The 24,095-nt window shown below is 36.3% G+C and overlaps 1 protein-coding gene across 2 annotated transcripts in view; it reads right to left on the minus strand.

Moving 5' to 3' along the window:
• Hmcn1 (hemicentin 1) overlaps positions 1-24,095 on the minus strand; it is a 385,362-nt gene that overhangs the window by 110,108 nt on the left and 251,159 nt on the right. For both annotated transcript variants that reach the window (XM_027934946.2, XM_071600213.1), the window contains 12 exons: positions 20,676-20,777; positions 19,723-19,899; positions 18,908-19,059; positions 17,299-17,422; positions 12,649-12,824; positions 10,611-10,707; positions 8,474-8,596; positions 7,554-7,715; positions 6,045-6,326; positions 5,203-5,370; positions 1,042-1,155; positions 399-485 (listed from right to left, as the gene is read on the minus strand). In XM_027934946.2, coding sequence (XP_027790747.2) covers positions 399-485; positions 1,042-1,155; positions 5,203-5,370; positions 6,045-6,326; positions 7,554-7,715; positions 8,474-8,596; positions 10,611-10,707; positions 12,649-12,824; positions 17,299-17,422; positions 18,908-19,059; positions 19,723-19,899; positions 20,676-20,777 — 1,764 coding nt within the window. The remainder of the gene's footprint in view (positions 1-398; positions 486-1,041; positions 1,156-5,202; positions 5,371-6,044; positions 6,327-7,553; positions 7,716-8,473; positions 8,597-10,610; positions 10,708-12,648; positions 12,825-17,298; positions 17,423-18,907; positions 19,060-19,722; positions 19,900-20,675; positions 20,778-24,095) is intronic.

Here is a 24,095-nt window from a genome sequence, read left to right on the forward strand (position 1 = left end):
CATTTCTTTGAAATGGAATTTAGAAAACAGGAAAAATAAAGGAAGGCAAAAATGTAGGGAAAGAAATAAAATTAGAGGAGGTAGGTAGAAAACACCTACATATAAGTAGAAATAGAATGATGTTAATAATAAAGAATAATTTATTGAATGAAAAGAAAAGACAAGGGCCCACCTTCCCTCCTTCTTTTCTTCTTCTTTTTTTCTTTCAAGAATTTCTACCCAATTTGAGAGGTTTCCAGTTTCCTCCTTCATTTCTACTTGTTATCTTAAACTAGAATTCAATTTCAAACATCTATTACAGTAGCTAGTTTTTTTCTCTGCTAATTCAGGTTAAGTGGTGAGGCAGTGAGGATCGGCCAATTGGGAGAATGCTTAAGTCCGACAGCTGAACCCCTTACCTGTCACTTCACAAGTCAGTGTGACACTCTGCTTCTCTTTGACTTTCACATCTTCCAATGTATTTTCACCTACAATATGAGGTGGTTCTAAAAAATTGACAGAGAAAGAAATAGGTTACAACTCTTACAGGAGATCTGTTCTTTTATAGAAATTTGTGTTTACTAAGCTGTAAACTCCAAAACTAATCTCCAATTTCTCATCCAATATTTCATTACAATTTCAAAATACTGTTTTGATCAATTTTAGTTTCAATATGTATCATTAAGTTTATGTCATGAAAGCAATTATACTGAATTTTACTGCAATGTAAACAATAAAATTTGGATAAAAAATTGTCAACGCATAAAGACATAGATTTTTCCTGCTATAATTCTAATAATCACTCACATTAAACAAGCCACTCTATGTCTCAGAATGTGGTGGAACTATTGTGAATGGACAAGACATGGACATTTAGCCATTTTCGTCAGACTCCTGGTCTCCAAACAATCCTAACATTGGATTCTTGCCAAAAACCATAGTCCAGGGGTCAAGGGACACATAGGTTTGAGAACAAGCTGTAAATAAATTTTAACTCTGCTTCTAAAATGTAATTAAGTCAATTAGTTTTTTTTTTCTAGATACTGAAAATTTCACAAGTACCTAATATTTGAAGTACAAAGATTTTTCTTTCTTCACCAGCTGCATTCCTTACAACACAAGTATACTGGCCAGCATCTTCTAGTCTGGTCTGCATCAACCGTAGCATCCTGCCTCCTGGAGGAACAAACCACCAGATGACATAGATGCAAATATAATGCCAGGTGACCACAAGCCAGAAAGGGCATTTAACAGAGGAAGTGATGTTTGAATATATTCTTAAAAAGAAAAGTGATTTTAACAGGTGACTTGAGAGATGCCTTTGTAAGTGGAGCATGAGTGAGGATGTAAAGGAGGTGATGCTGGTATTGGAAGCAGAACAGGTGGAGAAAATGGTAACATGAGGATTAGATAGAATTTGGCCAGATTCTGTAGGCCCTTTAATGCTATGCTAAGGAATTTAGACTTTATTGTGCTCAGTAAAGGGTATGGAAGTACATGCCACAAAACAAGGTCGTGATTTGATTTGTGCATTCAAAAAAACAGCCAGGACAGAATATTTAGGAAGAGTCTCAGTTTGCTGTAGAACACATAAAATGGGAATTTCAGAAAGAGGTCTAGTTCAGCTACCCAGATTTGGGTGACAACAATATATAGCACGTGTGAGGCACTAGGTTCGATACTCAGCACCACATTTAAAAAAAAAAATAAAGGTATTGCATCCAGCTACAACTTAAAACATAAAAAAAAAACAATATACGAGGGACAGGTAAAACCATGAAGATAGACTATCAGCTTCCAATTGAGTTTCATGGAAATCTAGAATTATTTATTTCCAAGTGTCACCTCACACACTGCTACAATGCTGCTTCAGTTTTTATACTGTGAACTTCTATGTAGCCTTTTGTTCACAGAAATATTCTTCATCCAAGAAATGCATGAAGACTGAGAGTAAGAGTCTCATATGCTGAAGGGTATAGTCTGGTGGGAAATCCCTCTTAAGGACAAAGGTGGAGGAGCCAATGAAGGAGATGAAACACATTGAGAGTAGAGTCCTGCAAAGCATGGGAAGAAAGTCCAAGAGAAAAACAGTAAGCTGTTTCTTAGATCTTGTAATAATTTCCTAGCTAGTATATTACTTTCTGCTTAGTTCCCTGAATTGGGATGAAAAAATTATAATGGTTAAATAAAAAATGTTCATGTAAATATTCACCTGGCTCTGGTTCAGCAGTTTGCATCTGCTTTCAGTTTATAGAAACACAACTCGCTGATGTTGAGCTTTTCCAATGAGCCATTTTCCCACCCTCAACCCTAAGTAGGGTAGTAGTATTCTGTTTATAGAAAGCCTATTATCTGAATTCAGTCTTGAATTTCTTTTTCTTTCTTCTTCTTCTTCTCTCTCTCTTTTGTTGTGGTACTAGAGATTGAACCCAGGAGTGTTTAACCACTGAGTCACATCCACAGTGCTTTTCATATTTATTCTGAGACAGGGTCTCCCTAAAGTTGCTTAGGGCCTCACTAAGTTGTCTTTGAACTTGTGATCCTCCTGCCTCAGCCTCCTAAGTTGCTGGGATTACAGGTGAGTGCCACTGCACCTGGCCTAAATTTCTCATAGAAATCATGTAAACATGTTTTTTTTTTAATAAAAACATATCAATGAAGAAAGGATTCACATCCTCACTGTTACTTTAGATTAGTGAGGCCATATCTTGGCTCCAGTTGAGAGATATTGAAGCAATACAATTTTTATGAGTCATTGCTGACTCTATAAACCTCAACTTCACAAGTCTTATGACCTTTCTTTTTTCTTTGTTTTGTGGACCTCTCACTTAATCCAGTGAAAAACAAAAATAAGCCTGACAGTAAGTTGTAATTATATGAAGATGTTTCTTGCACCTATTAAATTTTTATAGAAGCTATCTGCAGATAACTTGATAACAATGATAGGGCCTTCCCCAAGGACTGCTTTTAGAAAAGCTGGACTTAGAGATTTAGGACTGATTTTAATGAAATAAAAGTGTACAGCAGACTGGGACCAAGCAAGTCACATGTCACTCATCTGATTCTCATTCATCAATTGCACAAGACTCACATTCAGATTGTAAAACTGAATGACTCTTTTGGCAGCATCACAAGGTGAAATACTTTTATGTGTTTGCTCAGGGCTCTCCAGCTGCTAGTCAAGCAAAACAAAACAAAATACAGCCCAAACACCACTCCTGTTAATTTATAATGAGTCAGAGGACATAACTTTATGTTGCCATTTTTATTTGGAGGAGCTCTGATGCAGTTATCCTATTTAATATGTTTCTACTTTCTCAGCAATTAAAACATTTTTTTTAAAAAAATATGAGGATGATTTTAAGACACAGAGACAACATGTTCCGAATTTTGGTAACCCAATTTTAGTAAAATCTTTGCCATTGCTATGTGCTTCCCAAGGTCAGCAGAGACTGGGAGTCCTATGAAATGGAAGCATCATAGTAAGATTACAGGAAGTTTCTCAGGACAGGGAGACTACAGACCTTTTACCAGGCTGTCCTTGGCAATAACAATCAAAAGGCACTGGACTCAAACCACAGAAACAAGCACTGTGTTAGCTGCTTTATATACACCAACTCACTTCATCTTTATTAAAAAAAAACCCTAAGATATAAGTACTATTAATATTTACACTTTACAAGTGATGAAACTAAAGTTAATAAAGTTAAGTAAGTTGCCAGAGATCATAAACAGAGGAAGTATTACGGGCAAAAAAAATGTGGTTAACAACAATGAACATTCCTCACCAAGTTCCTATCATTTACAGACAGATGAGGAAGAAAGAGAGGGGCCTTACGCTATCCAGACCTAATTCTAACACTAGGAACAACGTCTTCTATCGTGAAAATTTGAACTTCATTTGAATAGTTAGGGCAGGGAGCTTACTACCACTGGGGATAGCTCATCTTGACTTTAAACCAGCTAAATATTATTTTTTAGATTGTTTATAGTCAGACTTAAATCTGTTTCTAGGATCTTCCAGACCTTGACATTACTTTTAACCTCTGGAACTAGACAGACCCACATACTCCCCTTTACACCTTGGCTTTTCAGATATTTAAGTTGGATTTTTCACTGGGGTATCAAATACACCAGATGGTTTATTTTTCTAGGATTGATAAAATGAGACATAGTAATCATTTTGTAATCAATTACCATCATGGTTACCCTTCTAAAATATTGTCAGTAGATCCTTCTCCTGGTCTTTCTGATAAGCTCTGCTAAGTCTACAGAAAAATTATTCTTACATTCCTTATTAAGGAAAAAAACAATATATTAAAGTGGCAAAATTTGCACTTATTTTCTTGGTAACCATATTACACTGTTAATTCATACTAAATGACTAAGACAATTTGAATATCTTTTACTCTTAAGGATTCTAAAGCTAACTATGCACTAACAAAAAATAATTCTAAAGCTGTATCTCACCATAATTTTCACAACTGTTTTTGAATGTCAGGGCAGGAGTTTATTTAACCTTCATCTTGTTGGGTTTAAATAAAATGTTCCAGCATGAGGTGTGTCTGAATTTGGATGCCTCCATTCAACATATTAGGAATTTTTCTACGTATCTAAGCTTTTTATGAAACACAAACTTGGAAGAATTATCTTCTTTGTCTGCATCCAAGCCATTATAAAAAAGGTCAATTGTAGATTCTGTGGCTTGCCTCAAGAAACCTTGCTCCAAGCTTAGATTGATCCATAGAGGATAAGCCTTGCAGGCTTTCCTGAATAATTATATGCAGAATAAGTCAAAATAATAATAAAGTCTTAGCTCACAGAAAACTCTCCCATCCTAGAAATACAAACAGCATTCAGATAGCCACACAGAAGTTGCAACTTGGTTCCAGGTATATATTATATAACATGAGTCACCGGAGTCACTGAATTTGACTTTGCCACTTTCTGTATTTGCTGGTAATCATTCATTACAGCATGGATGCTTTGATATCCCTGTGGTTTGAGTACTAAGAAAAATTTTAAATGGCTCTGATACAGCCTCCTATGTCCTTTTAACTATTCTTAATATGATTAGGAGATATTGTAAGAAGCAGCTAGATTAAAAAGAAAAATAATGTAAAAAGAAAAAGAAAATAACAGAAACACTGAAAAGGAAACCTAGGGAGAAACTGCAGCCAGATGAAGCTAAACAGATGATCAGGCCACCGGAATTTCTACTACCTGAGAGAATCCTCACGGAACTGCCGAGGCTGACGGGCCACCCGTCTTTAAGCCAAGTTATTGAAGGCAGCGGAATTCCTGAAGCCTCACACGTCAGGGACACGGAGTTCTTTTCTACCACACTGATATTTTCAGGTGTCCCATGGTTTCCTATGATGCTTGGAGGAACTGAAAGGCAAAGAAAAAAAATTAATCTAACAAAAAAGATTTATTTAAGATTAACTCGTTTCTCTTTTACATTCTGATTCCTTTGGCTGCAAAGTACAAGATATTAATACTGAGCCTTGAGCATGTCTCAAGTTATAAGACTTGTGTCTATGAAATTTACCACTATTTCTATAGATTTAAAAAAAATAAGCTTCAAATTATATGTATCCAAATGGTTGTCACTGAGCTTGTGCATGTTTGGTCTATTCCTACTGAAACTAATGGCTCATTAATCAGTATCTTAAAATTGACATCCACACCACTCATGCCCAGTTGGTCATGAATCAGTATGCTCCAAGGAACCTGTGTTTATATGCCTCATTGAGACAGCCCATGTGGAAAGCACAATTAAGGGATCTTACTTGGGATGGCACTGAACCAAAAGCACTTGTAGAAGATAATTTTCCACTTTACGATGTGCTTTCCTAAAAGAATTACCCAATATGTAGTTATTTCAGCAGAGTAAGTAACAGGAGATCAGGCATAGAACACATGGTAAGACTGATCTCAGGAAGTGGGATGCATGTAGAAAAGGAGAGACTGTAAGACTTTCAACATACAAGCCCTGGTCTCCCACCCAGGAGGCTGGATCACACCAGCCAGGGAATAGACCTGTTGAACCACTTTCTACTTACCATGAACACTTAAGTCATATTTTCTGTCAGTCATTCCTGCTATATTCACACCAACACACACGTAACGGCCCGTGTCAGATACATGAGCATTCTTCAGCTGAAGGATGCGACCTCCTTGCAATATTTCTACTCCCCTTCCCTTGGCCAAGGGGCGGCCATCCTTCATCCAGGCCACAGTTGGCTGAGGAACACCCTGCACTTCACACTCTAAGGAAACACTCTTCCCTCGAGTCACAATCACTTCGGTAGGGTGGCTACCACTGTCAGTTATGGTTGGTCGAACTGGAGGAAAAAGAGAGAAAACAAGATAGGAAATGTTTGGCTCAGGTCTTACATAGGGAATTTTCATCAACCAAAGTTAAATACACTTTTTACATCAAGATATTAACTATCAAAAAAAAAAGGCTCAGGATTAACAGACATGGCACTATTATATTGAGAGGCAGAATTCTTCTGTAATGTTCACAAGGTATCTAAAGTAAGAAAAGAGCGCTGTTTGGTAACTTCCTGTCACTAAGGAAATTCTACAAATATTTGAACTTATTACTGGAGCTCTACTGTGGTCTTCCTGGTACTAATTTTTAAGTTGATATGGCAGTCTAGGATTCGACCCAATGTCTGTTACCAACTCCTTTCTTCCATTCCAAAACTGATGTGGCTACATGAGTTAATTCAGGTCTATAATATCCAGATGGAGGTCTGCTAGGGGCCTGGGGGAGTCTTTGCTACCCTGATCTAAGAAAGATACCACTTTTCCTTTTGCCTTCAATGTGGGCTTGATACTACAGCCACAGAAACCATCTTAAAACCACAAAGGAAGGACCAGGAGGATCCTGCTGACTACCTTCAGTGACTAAGGGCCAACCTTAGACTTCTCACTATGTGAGAAAGTAAACCTCCACTTGTCCGAACCACTGATAGCCAGTTATTCCGTTGCTTTACATCTAAATTACCCCAATTGATACTGATTCTAAGAACAAAAATTAGACCAACTATCATACATAAGTACACGGAAAGAAAAGTGGGCCAGTGTCTGTAATCCTATGTCCTAGTGACAGCTGTTCCACACATAACCCATGTGACCTTGGTCAGTCTCAGAAGTCTCTGGGTTTAAATCTCCACATACACAAAATGAAGGCAAGAGTTATGTCTTACATCACAGCTCAGGTAGAGATTAAATGAGATGATGTAAATATTTTAAAGAATTCCAAAATCACATCTCATTCTTTAAAATACAATACTTGCATGTACTGTAAATATACCCAAGAGCATAATTCCCACTCTTGCCCCTTACTTGCCCACTTATTCCATCTCCATCCAGGAAATAGTCTTTCACTGGTTGGTGAGCAGAGGCAGAGGAGACAGCTATATTTAAATTCGTGGGTCACAAGACATACATAACCATACCACTTTGAATGAATGTTAAATATATGAAGAAGTCAATGGAAAGAAAGAATGGAAAGCTTTAAAAGAAGATTGTTCCCAAAGCTTGGCTAATCAACAACTTACTGTAAACTTGCAGACTGTATTCTTTCTTTGTGGTTCCAGCAACATTGGAAGCCACACACGTATAAAGCCCTGCATCAGACTTTTCAGCAATTGAGATCTGTAACTGTCTGCCTCCAGATAAGATTCTAACTCGCCCCACAGAGTCAGCCAGCACTGGAGAGCCTGCCAAGAAAAGCAAATGACAGATCTGAGGAAAAAAATAAAGGTTTTTGTGTACATAGTCTGATAAGTGTATATAGTTATTTATTTACTTCCTAATGCAAGTACCTAAAAGGCAGATAACCGAGTGAGAAAAAAACCCTGCCCTGGTGTGCACAATGAAGGAGGCACATAAATGAACTAAAAATTGGAGGTTGGGGAAATAGCTCAGTTGAGTGCTTGCCTCACATGTACAAAGCCCTGGGTTCGATCCCCAGCACCACCAAAAAACAAAAACCACTAAATGAACTAAAATCTTAGATGATCTGATACATACTGGGCACAAATAAGAATTTGTTGATGAATCAGTTGAAAATCTGCTGAACCGCAGAATTCAATCTTAATACACATTGCAAAACTGTTGTAAATGCAATAGAAATGTGTGGCTTAGAAAATAATTTTAAAAATCTACTTTCAATTAGAAAATATAGTTCTTTGAAAAACAAATTCTGGATAATTATAGATGCCCATAATACATTTTATTAAAAAGCAGTCAGTTAATGCATAAAATTGATTTTTCCCCCTCTAGGGAGCAGTTAGTCTTAAAAAATGAAGATTTTTCAGGAAGTATGGAAATATCAAAACTTAATATAAATCAATGTTGCTATCTAATAGTATACCAATGCTAGAAAAGTTTGTTTACAAATTGACATGTTTGTTAAACAAGATATTCATTTTTTTATTTATATTTAATTTTAGAAATTTCCAGGAGGAAAACCGACCTTTCTTCTTCCAAACGAGATTTGGGGGTGGAATTCCACTTGATTCACACAACAGACTAATGAGATTCCCTTCAATGACTGTAAGTTGGGAAAGTTCATCAGAACCATAGATATTTGGTGGTACTGAAAGAAAGAAAAATACTGTTTGTATACTTTTCATTTCATATAGTATTTCACTAATACTTTACATGCAACAAAAAAATTTCCATCTACATGACATAAGGAAATAATCAGCACATGAGGTTGACATAGCAAACCATATTAAAAGCCACCTGTATGGGCTGGGGATGTGGCTCAAGCGGTAGCACGCTCGCCTGGCATGCGTGCGACCCGGGTTCGATCCTCAGCACCACATACAAAGATGTTGTGTCCGCCGAAAAACTAAAAATAAATATTAAAATTCTCTCTCTCTCTCTCTCTCTCTCTCTCTCTCTCTCTCTCCCCCTCCCTCTCTTAAAAAAAATTCTCTCTTTAAAAAAAAAAGCCACCTGTAAGATGTAGAATAAATATATAACAGCAGACTTTCCTATTTTTACAGATAAAATTTAATTATCAATATTCAGAATGGCATAAAAAGAAGCAAATCTATTTTAAATATTTAGATACCTTGCATCAAAAAGCTAAGGCATGGATCAAGTTTAAAATTTAACCCGGTCATTGGTGCACAGCCAACTTTGATATCTCAGGTGCTGAACAAAATCAGAAAACATTTGGCATATAACACATAGTAAAGAACAGAGGCGAGGGGCTTCATTCAAGTAGTGGACATGTTACCTATTCTAGACTGCCTGGCCTGCCTCACTTACTCATCTCTGGCATCTTCTGGAACCTTCAAAGAGAATCCTGACTGCTCAGGCTTCTCTCAGAAGCTACAGTCTGCAGCTGCTGATGAGCCTTCCCTAGGACACTTCTTTGGCTGTGGAATGATCAGGAGGTTGACGCTGGTTCTTCCCAGCTCCAGGGAGGTGAGGAGTGGGAGAACGCTCCTCAACCCACAGCATAGAGTCCAGTTATTATTCAACTACCCCCATGTAAGAGCCTCTATTCCTTTAAGGCTCATGCCACCAATTCATTTCTCTTTATCTCACCTCTGTGAACCCATCAATCTTCTATCCAACAATTTGGTACTGTATTCATTTTTTACTTTGTCTTCATACCAAGTCCTGCCATCAGTCTATGGACTGAACCTCAAGATAAATTCTAGCTCATAACTTCACCAATTTAAAAGTTAAAAAAAAAAAAACAGTCAAAATCCAGAGGGTTTAATAGATCATAAATGAAGTTAAAGCAGTATTTAAAATAAAGGTGATGATGCTGGAAATGGGAGCAGTAATGAACAATTAGCAGACAGCCACAACCAAGGCAAAAGTCATGATTATTCATAAGAACTTCCTTAATTAGTAAAACATAGTAAAATTTGAAGTGAAGACAGCCTTTCTTTTCTTTTCTTTTTTTTTTTTTTTGATACCAGGGATTGAACTCAGGGGCACTCAACCACTGAGCCACATCTCCAGCCCTATTTTTTTGTATTTTATTTAGAGACAGGGTCTCCCTGAGATGCTTAGCACCTTGCTTTTTGTTGAGGCTGGCTTTGAATTTATAATCCTCCTGTCTCAGCCTCCTGAGTCGATGGGATTACAGGTGTGCACCACCACGTCTTGGCGTCTGGCGAGAACAGCTTTTCTTAACTAACACAGTAGCCCTATCTTCAACCACACGAGCACACGTGTTGTCTCCCCTCTCACATGTATAGTTCCCATGCACCATTTGGCCTTTTGATTTATCTTCACTTGGCCAACCCACCACCAGTGCCTGGAGGAGGCCCACACATCACAAGGCTCTGGTTGTGGAAGATAAAGGACACACTGGGCAGGAGAGAAGAGCCTTGTTACAGCAAAGTCACGACTGATACCATGAGGCCCTGGGCATCCATCTATTGTGGCTCCCAAATTAGTTCTTTAAGCTGATACTCAAGACTGCTCAGTGTCTCTAAGCGCCCTGGTGATTACCCATCTTTGTATTATAATCGAGTTTAGTTACATGGATGAAATGTGTCATTTTAAAAACTGACACAGTGAATAAAAACATTAAAATTTCCAAGCGTGTCATCCGCTTCACAGGGGCTGACTGTACTTACCCCAAATATTGACATTATAGTTTTTCTCCGTTTTTCCAGCGACATTTGTTGCTTCGCAAGTGTAACGACCCGTGTCTTGAACCTGAGCATCTTCAATCTAAAAACAAAACCACTCTCTGAAATCATAAGTGCTGTTTCACAGTGGGGGGATTCCTATTACTGGCTCTTTGTGGTCTCTTATTTTTAATTTTTATTCTGAAGATGTTCAAGCAATAAAAAGGTGAGAGAAACATAAAACGTACAACTAAACTCCCCTCCCCCAGATTTAACAGATTTTATTAAGTTATTGAATCCTAAAATTCTGACTTGGTTTATGTTGAAAGTCTAGAAAGGCTTGTTAAATACAATTTAGATAAAAACACCGAAATTTAAAAAAATCACCATTTCTGATAAACTCAGGGTTTTAAAAATACACAATCCTTATCTATTCAGGACAATGTTCGGTAAGTTAATACTCTTATACTCTTATTATTGCCTTATTATATATGTCTTTTCCCCATTGAGTTTGGGGGTAGAAGATGAGTAGAATAGAGAAGAGGGGTTAAGCATTTTTGAGCACCTAGTGTATACCATACTAAATAAATGGTCGGATTCTACCACCGTACCTGGGTCAAGGTGTGCAAGAGTAGTACTGGGTTGTGCACAGGTAAGATGGTCTCTGCTGACCCACTATGCTTGGCTTCTGTCCAAGTTTTCATTCTAGGCTCCTCCCTATGCCCTCTCAATGGAACCTGCACACCCCAGGTGTCTGGCCCAGCTCCGTGGTGGTGGAGATCAATAGAACTTCTCTATTCACTCAGATTGGCATTCCGACAGTTGTCTCCCTGTCATTCAGCCAGAGCTAGGGTTTGAGAATTTTACTACCTGCCGTCTAGGATGCTGGGCTCTGCCTCTAGGCAGGAGTAGTGCTTTTTCTTCTTCTTTCCTTGCTGCCCTGTAGCCCATTGGCTTATCCCTCTTTCATTCATCAGTGATTCTGGTCTGGGCTTTCTCACCTACTCCATTATTACAGGATCCTAATTCCCAAGGTCTCCTTCCTTTCCCTCTAGCCTTTACCTTTGTGCTCCTGCCCTCTTACCCATGCAGTGTCCTCCAGGGTAAGCTGCTCTCTTAAAGCCCATCCCACACGCTGATTTTTCCAGACTGTTTACCAGTAATGATTGAGCTCCCTCCACCAAGAGGCTGTGTGTAGTTTGTAGCTGTACTCCCTGTGTTCAAATCAAAGTTCTGCCTCTTGGTAAGGACCAGATTACTTAGTTATCCTTTTAATTCTTGGCTGGGTCATTGGAAGTATCATATAAGCATTCAGTGGGGTTACGGATATTTAGACTTTTTGGCCCCTTAAATTCTAATGTGTCAGGCTAGCTTTCAGTGGAAGCTCTTATTTCACTCAAATGAACCTTTTCAACATTATTTCCATATATTCATTTGGTAAAATTCTTAGTATCATTCAATTAATGTGCTCGCTTTCCTTAATTAAGAGTCTTGTTCTATTTATCCTTAAAAAATTTGGCAGTCTTTGAAGACTCTTCTGGGCAACCAGAGTATCATCTTTTGCTATCCCTCCCCAAATATTCTAACTGTATCATCCATTTGGTAATCGACTGAGACTTATTGTAGTTATTGCATTTTTGAACTGAACTTTTAGTTAACTTTTCATAGATTTATGTGAAATTATTAAGATACTGAGGATATTAAATTGAGTTCTGTTGTTTGCATCCATATCCAGAGGACCCAGAATGGGTATTGGCTGATTGGTTGAATGACTGAACATGGGACAGTCCTTACAATATTCCCATATGTTTTCCTAGAAGCATGTTTTGAGATGGCTTCTGTCTACAAGTATGAAAAGATAATTAAGTATTTAAATCTCTTTAAGCATAAAATTTGAAAATATTGCCAACCTCACTGAGAAGCATTTCTAGAATTTTATAAGATGAAATCAGAACACATGTCAAAGATAGGCAAGCTTAACAGGGGTAACACCAGCACCATGAGCTGAGGAGTAATATATGATGGAAGGAATTTACAGCCTTACCTTTAACACACTTCCATTTTCAGAGATATCGAGGCCTGGTTTCTTCAGCAAAGGGCGGCCATCTTTTAACCATGTCAGAGTCGGTGGGGGGACAGCATCACTTTGACAAAACAACTCTAAGGCTTGGCTAATGAGGACCGAGACATTCTGTTCTTCTCCCATAATATTTGGTGGAACTAAGTGAAAGATGAGATTTCCCTCAGCATAACACAGGCCAGCCAACTGTTTATTAATCATCAAGACATACACTGAATAACTTTCCTGGTTCTTTTAAGATGGAGGATCACAGCTATTCTAAAATCGCCTCTTTGCATCGTTTGGTTCAGAATCAAGTGTTAATAAGTCACTGATTAATATACTCCTGTCGAACAGAAATAATGCTGACCATCTTTTCACTTGAAAATTTTTTTAAAACTCAAAGTTCTCAACAAGGGCACATTTAAGAAACTTCTAGAACTAGATGTTACTGCTTAAGGTTTTCAAAGTGATAACTCACTCATGAAATATTTTGGAAATAACAAATTAAAGCGAATATACTTTCAGTATGTAGTCACATATTTTTGCAAAAGAAATTAATTTCATAGTCACAGAAGCAAAAATTTAAAAAATTGGAAGAGAACAGAGATTACCTAGTCTCACCCCACAGCATACAAAACATTAAAGGGGTGACAGATAATAGCTTAGGCAAAATAAAATGACTAATTGATGGCAAAGAATCTTCTGACGTGAAGTTCAGTGTTCTTTTTTTGTTTTCCATGATGCCTTGCCATCTTTCTATGGAACAAAGACCATGGGGCATAAGTGACACAATAAAGAACCAACTAAATCAGTGAAAGCTGTAAAATGTACAGTTACATAAAAGGAGAAGATGGGTTAAAATTTTAATGAGATTAAAATTAGAATTCTCTGGCTATATGGCTTGTCAGAAGCTAAAATATATTCTTGGAGAAATTTAAAGACTCTCCTTCAGTAGAGTATACTAAAAAGTAAACAATCATTTGTCTCAGATGGTGTATTTTTTCTTTATTTTTTGGTACTGGGGATTGAACCCAGGAGTGTTTAAACACTGAGCCACATCCCCAGCTCATTCTTGTATTTTATTTTATTTTATATTAGAAACAGGGTCTCACTGAGTTGCTTAGAGCCTCACTAAGTTGTTGAGGCTGGCTTTGAACTTGCAATCCTCCTGCCCCAGCCTTCTAAATTGCTGGGATTACAGGAGTGTGCCACCGTGCCCAGCCTCAGATGGTTTTGTATAGCTCTGTCAAGAAAGGGAAAGTGGGCTCCATAATCCATAAAGGACTCTCAAACCTGTATATGAAATCAATTGGAAAAGAGAAATTAATGATGAAATCAGAACTGTCATAAAGGGACACACCCCAAAAAATCACAGAGGGGAATTTCCTTGACCATTTCTCATTACATCCCATAACCACTCAGGGTTGTAGAAAACTTATTATGTTTGTAGTAGTTGTTGAATTTGTTTTGGTTTTGCTTTTTTGTTTTCATAAGAAAAGCTAAGTTGCATTCAAATGAATACTGAGGGTCTTTCCAAATGTTTTGGTAGAAATGAGATTTTTGTGGTGAGGAACATTATTATAGTTCATTAGCCACAGTTCCATGCTCAATACTCCACCATGTGGCCAGATGACAAGGAATCCAATTAATTGTGACTAGCAGCATTTGCGTATCCACAACCACAAGGCTTCTCTGCTACCCTGTCTGCTTCAGTGGGAACGGTCTGTGAAAGAAAGGGTGCGTTTGTGTCCAGTTTCTGGGCGCATGCTTGTACTAAACCCAAGGCAATGGACATTAAAGGAAGAAACGCCCTGCACGGTGGCTGCAACAGGCCACAGAGCGTTTGTGTGATGCTCCTACTGCTAAATTTCACAGTGCACAACAGAGGTCCAGCTCTCAAAGTTATCCACGGGACAACAGTGGGATTGTTTTTGATATATGACACACTAGTTAGAAGGTATGTGACTAGTCTGTTCAAGATTCAGACCCCTGCCTGGCACAGTGGCACATGCCTGTGATCTCAGTGGCTCAGGAGGCTGAGGCAGGAGGATTGCGAGTTCAAAGCCAGGCTTAGCAATTTAGCGAGGGCTTAAGAAGCTTAGAGTGAGACCCTGCCTCCAAAAAAAAAAAAAGGGTTGGGGATGTGGCTCAGTGGTTTTGTGCCCCTGAGTTCAATTCCCGGTAGTCCTCACCCCCCTCCCCCAAAAGATTAAGACTGTTATTAAAATTGTATGATAAGTATAATTAATGTGACTTTCAAAGACATCATGAAAATGGATACATTCACCAGCTTCAGCACAGGAAAGCCTGAGTAGAACAGCCTAGAAATAATTTTGGGTCATGTTTGGTCTTATTGGATAAAAAAAAAAGTATCATTAGCTATATATAATAGTTTATCTTTTATTATTTGTAGAATTTACAAAAGAGCATGATTTCCTTTTGACCACAGAAGTGAAACTCAAACAATTCAAGTCTACAAAATGCTGATTTATTTCTAAATATTGTTCCTTCAATTACTCTTCTTTTACAGTTAAATGAGTTGATTCAAATATAAAAGGAACCAGATTTTTAAAACTGCAAAAATAATGGAGCATTCGTTTAAGAAACTTAAAGCAAATCTAATTACAGTTGAGCGCATATATATTACTAAAATACACATATTTTTTTCTGTCCTGGTTTTCATTTCCAACTTTCTATTTAGTCTGAGATGAAAACAAGTCTTCCGCTTCCTTAGTTGTTTTCTTTATTTTGTGCTGGGGTTATGCTGCTTAGGAAAGAGCATGCTCTGAACTTGTTACTCTTTTTACACATTATACCTACTGAATATAACTACCAAAGTCAGAATTGCCATCAGGCTATACTTCCTGAGATGCTGAACACTGTGAGCACTGTAAGAAGGTTTTCTGAGCTTAGGTTTAAAGAAGAGGTGCCTCAAGAATACAAATCTTAAAAAAAAAAAAAAAAATCAATTCTTATTTCAGTGTCTTACCATTTATAGCCAGGAAGAAATTCTTTAAATAATTATTCTTGTATTTATAGGGAAACTATTTTATACACTGTGTATTCCTCCTACCATGCCCACTACAACATAAATCTAAGAGTAATGGATCCAAGTAGACACAAGATTGCTGAGAATGCTAACATAAGAATAAAATGTGTAGAAAGAATGCTAATGGAACATAGGTTGGAAACTATCAAAATCTATCTTAATTTTATAGTTATTTTAGTCATTTTATTTTTATACCAGAGAAAAGATCCTTGTTTTTAGTCCAAGGAGATGGGATACAAGTACCTTAGAAAATGATAAAGAATAGTGACGAATGTTTCTATTAACTCTTGGAAAATAACAGTTCTTCATCATCTCCCAGGCCTACTCTTGACATTAGCCACTACAGAAATGGAAGGAGTTGAACCTAGATTTTCACTGTTGACTAAGACCCAATGTGAAGCCACCTAACGACTGAAGGAGCTGTTATGTCACATACTTAGCCTGATGATTTTTCTCATCAAGATATTTTAGAAAGGCAGTCTTCTAGTTTTTAGAAAGCATAACAGTAATCCTATTCAGTGAATGAATTAGAATCCCTGAGATTGGACATTATAAACCTGTTACCTAAAATACACCAGCAAATCCAGGGACTGGAGGCAGACTCATGTCAACTATAGTAGCAATAGGAAAAAAGACAATGGAGAGTCCTTTAGTAGTATACCAATGCCTCCTAGGATTTTTTATATTAAACAATATATGGTATCAATGTTGGAAGAATAGTTTTACCAAAAATATATGTGATTAATATATAAGTTATTTGTGATACATTTGTTTTTGTCAAATTTACAAACAAAACTCAGTATGATCCTCATGATCTGGATATATATGTATTCTGTATGTGTGTGTGTGTGTTTCCAATAAAAATGAGTTATTTGGAAGGAAGCAGGACTTTAGACCTGTATCAAGCAGATACTCCACAATGGGCCATGGAAGAAACAATTTCATTATTCCATGAACCAAGGAATACAATGCATATAAGACACTGAATGAAGTCTGCAACAGATGTGGAAAGACAGGCATCATCAATGAATGGAGGTCCTTCTGGGGGACTTCTGTTGTGACGAAACCAGGTATTACCTTCTCTACCACATGACAACATTGTGGGTAGGAAAATCACTTGAATTTTGTCTACATGTAAATCTCATTTAACTTTGGCTTCCCAAATAGCTTTGAATTCATAGACATAGTATTGGTCACAAAATACAGTGACTGCAAGTATAATTTAAAATAATAAAATAATGACTGTGTAGAATAGATGATGAGAGCTACTGGAGCAGGTATTTGCTTTAGTGAGAAGATTATGTCTTCCCAATTGCAGAACTGATATCCACAGTCCTGTTCCTCAAAGCACTCTATAAAACCACACCCTCCAGGATGAATGTGCACACTGCAATATCCCAGAACTTTAAAAAGGATAAATAAAAGTGTAAAGCAGAAAGAAAATTTAATTTGAGTCCATCAGGTAATATAGTTCCTCTGTTCATCGTTCTTTATATTTATATTTAACTTCCCTTGACTTCCTTAACGAACTCAAGACCCAAACACATCTACACAGAGCAGAAATAATTAGTAGCAGGTCTCACCATGTACTCTGAGGTCAATGTCTCTTTGCTTCTCCCCAGCAGCATTCACTGCCACACAGGTGTATCTCCCTGTATCACTTATTTGTGCGCTGGTCAGTGCCAAGATGCGACCCCCAGAGAGAACCTGCCAATGAAAAGAAAGCTAAATCATCAACATGCCCCATGAGAATGGTAGGTGAACTTTCCCTCTTGTTTTCTAAGGCTGATCAATGGGCATTTGCCACTAGGAGAATTTTCACTTGGACATTTTAAAGTGGGCAATAGAATCCCCTACTCATCTTCTCAGTGGAAGACTGAGAGACGAGAACCAAACTGGGTAATAATCATTGAAAGCAGGTCAATGTACAGCATAAAGAATAAGTCAAAGTCCATCCATAATTGAGAGAGAGAGAGAGAGAGAGACACACACACACACACACACACACACACACACACACGGAACAAAGAGAAGTGGAAATAAAAGGAGCTAAGTCTCCTTATTTTTCTTTTAGAAATAAGTAAAAAGTTATGATCAAGAACAAAGTCATAGCCCAAACAAATTATCTCTCTTCTTTGTCCTTTTATCCCATGGATCAATGGTTCCCTTAAATAGTGACATTAACTCATGATCTTCTAATGATTCCAAATTCTAAAAGGTTAGATATTTTTAAATATCAGAAGAAATGAGGGTTAGGAGAACTAAGTTCTCTGCTAGGCAAAATAAAATTAGACTTTAAATTAGACACAGGCATACCTCAGAGATGTTTTGGGTTTGGTTCTACTGCAATAAAGCAAATATTGTAATAAAGCAAGTCATACAAATATTTTGGTTCCCCCGTGTATATAAAAGTTATGTTCACACTGTCCTGTGGTCTATTATATGAAATAGCAGTAAGTCCAAAACACAATATATGTGTGTGTGTGTGTGTGTGTGTATCTTACTTAAAAATACTACATTGGTTAAGAAAAAATGCAATGATCATCTGCACTGTTGGAAGAAATGGTGCTGATTGGCTCAATGCATGGTTGACAAAAAAATCTTAATCTGTACAAATTGCAATATCTGTAAAGGAAAACAAAGTGAAGCACAAATGAAGGAATGCTTGTGTGTATTTCTGCGTTATTAACATTGAGTTACTAAAATAATGCACTTAATTTTTTTTTCTGAGACTCAAAGTGTTTCTCATGTTTCCATTCTAATTTTTCTACTTCTATTCTTTGATGTTTTTATACAAGTATACATATTCTAATTGATTCTCAGATTCATTATTATTTCTAGATATTTAAATACAAACTCTACTAGAAAATTCCTGTTTTTATTGTTGATGAACAATCACTGTGGTAGGAGTAAGAATTGGGGACAGATAGAAAAGAATAGGTATATAAAAAATGGGTAAAATATAATACTTATATGTGAGGTGGGGGAACTCTTGGAAATACTAAGCTTTCAACAGATTGCTTAGATATCCCAATTGTGTGTCCATGGCATTTATGGGTGCTTATGTGTAATTTCTTAAAATAACATTTGTTAATTCTTTTTCCCTAAATCTCTTCAACAGCTTCACATGTTTGTATTTCCTGTATTGAATACATGGGTGGTAAATTTATCTAAGTAAATGAAAAAGGCTACCTGGATTCCATCAGCAAAACTGGAGACAGGGCTCCCATCTTTCAACCAGGTCAGACTTGGGGCAGGTATCCCTCTGGATTCACATTCCAGTCTCACCAGATTGTTAACCACCACTGCCACCATATTATTACTGCCAGAAATTGATGGGGGAACTGAAAAAATAAAAGTCAAGTATGTTAACAAACCCAGGGTATGTCACGAGAAAATAATGAAAACCATACACAATACCCATACTAATGTCTTCTTACGGGTTGATTTTTTTTTTTTAATTTTGCTTTGTTTGAATGTTTGTTTTTGTAAGTTCTTCCACATCTGTTATTTGAAATAGAATCACAGTCATCCTGTGAGATAAATAGGGCAAGTATCAATAACTCTATTTTACAGATGAAGAAAAGGAAGTTTCATTAGTTTGTTTGGCAACTCAGTTTTCAATGATAGAGTGGCTTTCTATTTCTATCTCCAGATGTGTGTGTGTGTGTGTGTGTGTGTGTGTGTGCGCATGCGCGCATCCAGTATACTGTGTTAACTGCCAACTCCTCTTGAAAAGCCTTATTAGAGACGATAACTTGGAAACATTTAATACTAACGATTCTGTTAGAACATCAGTGACTATTTCAATAATTCATTTAAAACAAGTTGAGCAGCATGTGAAAATTGAGCATTTTAATAGGCACCAGGAGTAAGAATGTTTATTGGTTTTAAAACACTGGGTCCTTAAATAGAAAAGAAAATAACACACTTCATGAAATATTTGCTCTAGAATTTTACAGAATGCTTCCTTAGCCCTGGATGAATCTAGGCGAGGCAGTACTTACCATGAACTTGTAGACTGTAAAATAATTCTGTAGCTCCAGCAGAGTTGATGGCCACACATTTATATATGCCAGCATCTGATATCTGGGCACTTTCAATATTGATGATTTGCCCCCTATTCAAGAAAGTGATGCTGGGAGAGCCTGAGAGTAGGTGGTTATCTTTGTACCAGGTAATAACTGAAAGGGGAAGGGCAGAAAAGGTCAATTAAAAAAAATTCAATATACTAAGTTGGAACTTAATTGAAGTAGCTACACTTGCTTGACTTTAATCTTATTGCTTGAGCTTCATCTATTTAAGTAAACATCTTTTTTAGGGTTGATTTTTAAGAGAATGTTAGGAAAAACATTAAATTTCAAGATGAGTTCTGAAATGTTAACAAGAAGATATTCTTTATATTGTCTCTAATATATCAATATTGTTTCATAGTAAAGTTTAAACCTGTTGTATTTCTTTTTATTGTGTATTTCCTATAAAGTTTTGTCTAAATATCTAATCAAAATCACAAGTTGTACACACTATTGGCTTCAAAATTTTATAGTATTATTGATCCAAATGAAGAACCCACCTGTGACTGGGAATGTACAAAACAAAAGCAGAGTCTCATGAGAATGACTGTGATTAAGAATCAATTTGGTCAAGCTTTGTTAATATAGTTTTAAAAATTAAAAATATACTTTTCAACGTGAATGTACATAAAACTCAAATGTGGCCACAATATGGACAAGACAATTTACAAATTGCTACATTAAGTGGATTATTTGATGCAACTAAAAGCAATGAAATTCAAAAATATCATTCATATGACATTCTTACTAGTGTTTTACTCTTGAAACATATTCTATAGCCTTTTTATTAGTAATTAGAAATTAGTCCACTACATTCATAAACAATTTCAGCCAATCCCAGAAATCTTAAAATGTTAATAAATTACAGTTTTCAAAAGTCAACCTACCAGGAGAGGGATTCCCAGAAGCCTCACACTCCAGCTGTATGGGGTTGTCCACCACCACCGTCTCGTTGAGCATCTTCCCTGCGTCTTCCAGACTGGGTGGTTCTACAAGAAGTCCAATCGGGAAATTAATATCAGTGGGCTATTTACACTGAGTTGCTTACTCTGCAAATTATAATTTTATTTCTTCCTTTCTTTCTCTCATATATACACTGATATATTTGAAATAAAATAAAATATACTCTTAAGTAGAATTGAAGAACAGGATAGAAAAAAATCTTAATAGATTTTCTGGATCATTATTTTCCAATAAGAAAATCCTTAGGAGTGTAGTAAAAGAACACTAAATGAATACTTTCAAAATTCCGATTAATCTGTCTGGTCCGATGATGAATTATCTTTAGCTATACGCAATCTACTTCATTTGAACTCTTCCAATACAGAAGAAATAAATAGGTCTCAAAATATCTGACTTTATCTTGGTTAATACTATCTTAGATCATTTCAGAAAAAAATGTTGGAATGATATTTTGGGTTTATTTTTTAGCAGGCTTTTCTCTGACAAAATTAAAACAGGAAAAAAAACGCTTTCAATTTTAAATAATTGCTAATAATGGTGCTCTGTTATTTAGTGTAGTTGGAAAACAGGAATGTGGAAAGTCTATCAGGCAAAGATACAAGGAGTAACAACCTGGACCATCAATGGGGGGTATTTTCAACAGTGTCTCAAGGAGTGTGGGAAGGATACCAGAATGAAAAACTTACAAGAGTCTAAAGGTTTTGTCTGCTTGGAAATGATCTCATAGATAAAAATTAGCATTTGAAGTTTGCAGAAAAAATACATTTTAAAGATTTGCTAAATTTAAGTCATTTGATGCACTAGAAATTACCCATCCATATATAATCAATCAATTAATCCATTAATCTACAAAAATAAAAAAGAAAAGAGAAAGGAAACAAACACATCAGAAAATGATTAGAATTAAATAAGGTGTTAGGAAAAAAATGAAGTATAGTATAGAGGTGAATGAATTCATCTCCTTATTTAATATACCTTTGAAAATCTTTTTAAAATTAAGATTTTTAAAACTCTGATGAGTTAACAATTTTTTAATTAAAAAATCCAAGTGGGTAAAAAGCACAAAAAGAATTTTAATGAAAAGCCGAACAAAGATACATCCAGACGACAATTTGACATCAATTTCTGACAAATTGGTAGACAAAACAAAAATTTTAAAAATGATAAAGCAATATGCTTTACATTGGTTCAAATGTTGCAATTCATGAGTAATCCTTTTTAATGGCAATGTTGTATGCATTGAATAACAAAGTAAAGATCGTTAAAAAGCAAGGAAAATTAGTTCAATATGCCTGTCTCAGAAATTGAATAATGAAACAACTAAAGTCACAAAGGATTTGAAAAACAAAATTTACCATTCAGATTGTGTATGCATGTTTGTGTGTATCTGTTGTTACCAAAGAGATTATATATTCTTTTCAAATGCCAATGGAATATTCAAAATAGACTATTATACCACAAAAAATCAGTATTTTACAATCACATAAAGATATAATAACAAAGGAATAGAAATCAATAACAAAAGTATAAAGTTATATACATAGGATACATCCTCACTAAAGATAAAATAAAAATGAAAGTACAAGTTTAAAAAAACATAAACTTGAGTGAAATTGATTAATATTATAGGATTTCACCAAAGCAGTACAGTATGTACAGAAAATCCTAAACCCTAATTAACATATTTTAAAAATGACTAAATTTTTAAAATAAGTGTTTAAGTATTCAACCCAGAATCTAGAAAAAGACTAATAAACCAAAAGAGGCTATAAATAAAGAAATAATAAAAATATAAGCAAAACACAAGACCAAAGAAAACAAACAAAAGCACAATAAGATTCAAAGTTGTTTTTTGACAAGATTAAAATGAAGTCTGTCCTCAGAGGTAGATATTTGTGCAGGTCAGATCTCTTATCTGACAGTTGTTCCTGAAGACTCAGCCTACAAATCCACCCTCCTTCACGCCTGCAATTCCTCTTGTATACATTTAATTCCATATATTAACCCTTCCTGTTTAAGTGCCTAAAATGTTTCTGTTTTATACACTGAATTTGGATCACCAAAACAGTATCTAAGGACAAATAAATCTTTCAATATGGCTGGCTGGGCTGGGGATGTGGCTCAAGCGGTAGCGAGCTCGCCTGGCATGCGTGCGGCCCGGGTTCGATCCTCAGCACCACATACAAACAAAAATGTTGTGTCCGCTGAGAACTAAAAAATAAATATTAAAAAAAATTCTCTCTTACTCTCTCTCTTTAAAAAAAATATAAATAAATAAATAAATATGGCTGGCTGACTTTTCCATCTGCAAAGGGAGAAATAACCAGCCTGTGGCACATTCTTTCAAAACAGTTATTTAAAAAAAATCACTTGAAGCCTCTGGGGTGAAGTGCTCGTTGGCGGCTTTCACAGACACAGCTGTGAAATGAGACATTATGGTGGGAAAAAGAAATACAAGATCTACAGAGGGGGTTTGCTATTTCTCACGTGAGAACTTAAAGAATAAAAGACTGAATTTCAGAAAGAATTGACAGAGTAAGGTCTTGAAACATCCACTCTTCTATTAAGGAAGAAAGATCACTGAAAAAATTGTTAAGATTATCTTTTTCACCAATCCAAGAAGTTGCTTATTCAAGGAAAAAGAAAACAGCTAAACCTCACTAAGAATAGTATGCCTCTGTATAGTTTAACTCACCCCATGCCCATCCAAAGTTGCCCTAGCCCAGCCAAAGTTGAAAACAAATGGTTTCATAATCACAGTGTGTGTGTAAGCAGTCTATCTGATAGTGGATAGAACAGAATAGGATTGGGGCTACTTAAAAGCACCATTCTAAGTGAACTGTTATAATTTGAGCTATTTGGTTCCCTCTTTAAAAATCCTCATTTGCAGGATTTGCCTTTATTTAATCAGACTCAAGAGTTCTCTCAGCACAAACAACCTCTTATTGGAGAGTATTTTAAAGTCCATAAAAACGAACTTTATGGAATTTTTGGGAAGCCACGAAAAATTAGTTTCTATTGCTGCTATTATAAATTATCCCAAACTTGGTAGCTTAAACAATAAAACTTAAAAGTTTTGTAGGTCCAAAGTCCAATAAAACTTCATTGGGTTAAAATCAAGGTGTCAGCTGAGTTGAGTTACTTTTTGGAGTTTCTAGAAGAGAACCAGTTTCCTAGCCTTTTCCAACTTCCACAGGCCATTTGCATTCCTTGACTTGTGGTCACTTTCTTCATCTTCAAATCTAGTCTGTGCTGGGGAGTCTTAAGGGACATATTTCTCTGATATTCTGCCTCCCTCTTCCACATTAAAGGATGCTTATGATTATTACATTGGGTTCATCAAG

This window comes from Marmota flaviventris, chromosome 12 (assembly GCF_047511675.1).
Source record: "Marmota flaviventris isolate mMarFla1 chromosome 12, mMarFla1.hap1, whole genome shotgun sequence".
NCBI classification, from domain to species: Eukaryota; Metazoa; Chordata; class Mammalia; order Rodentia; family Sciuridae; genus Marmota; species Marmota flaviventris.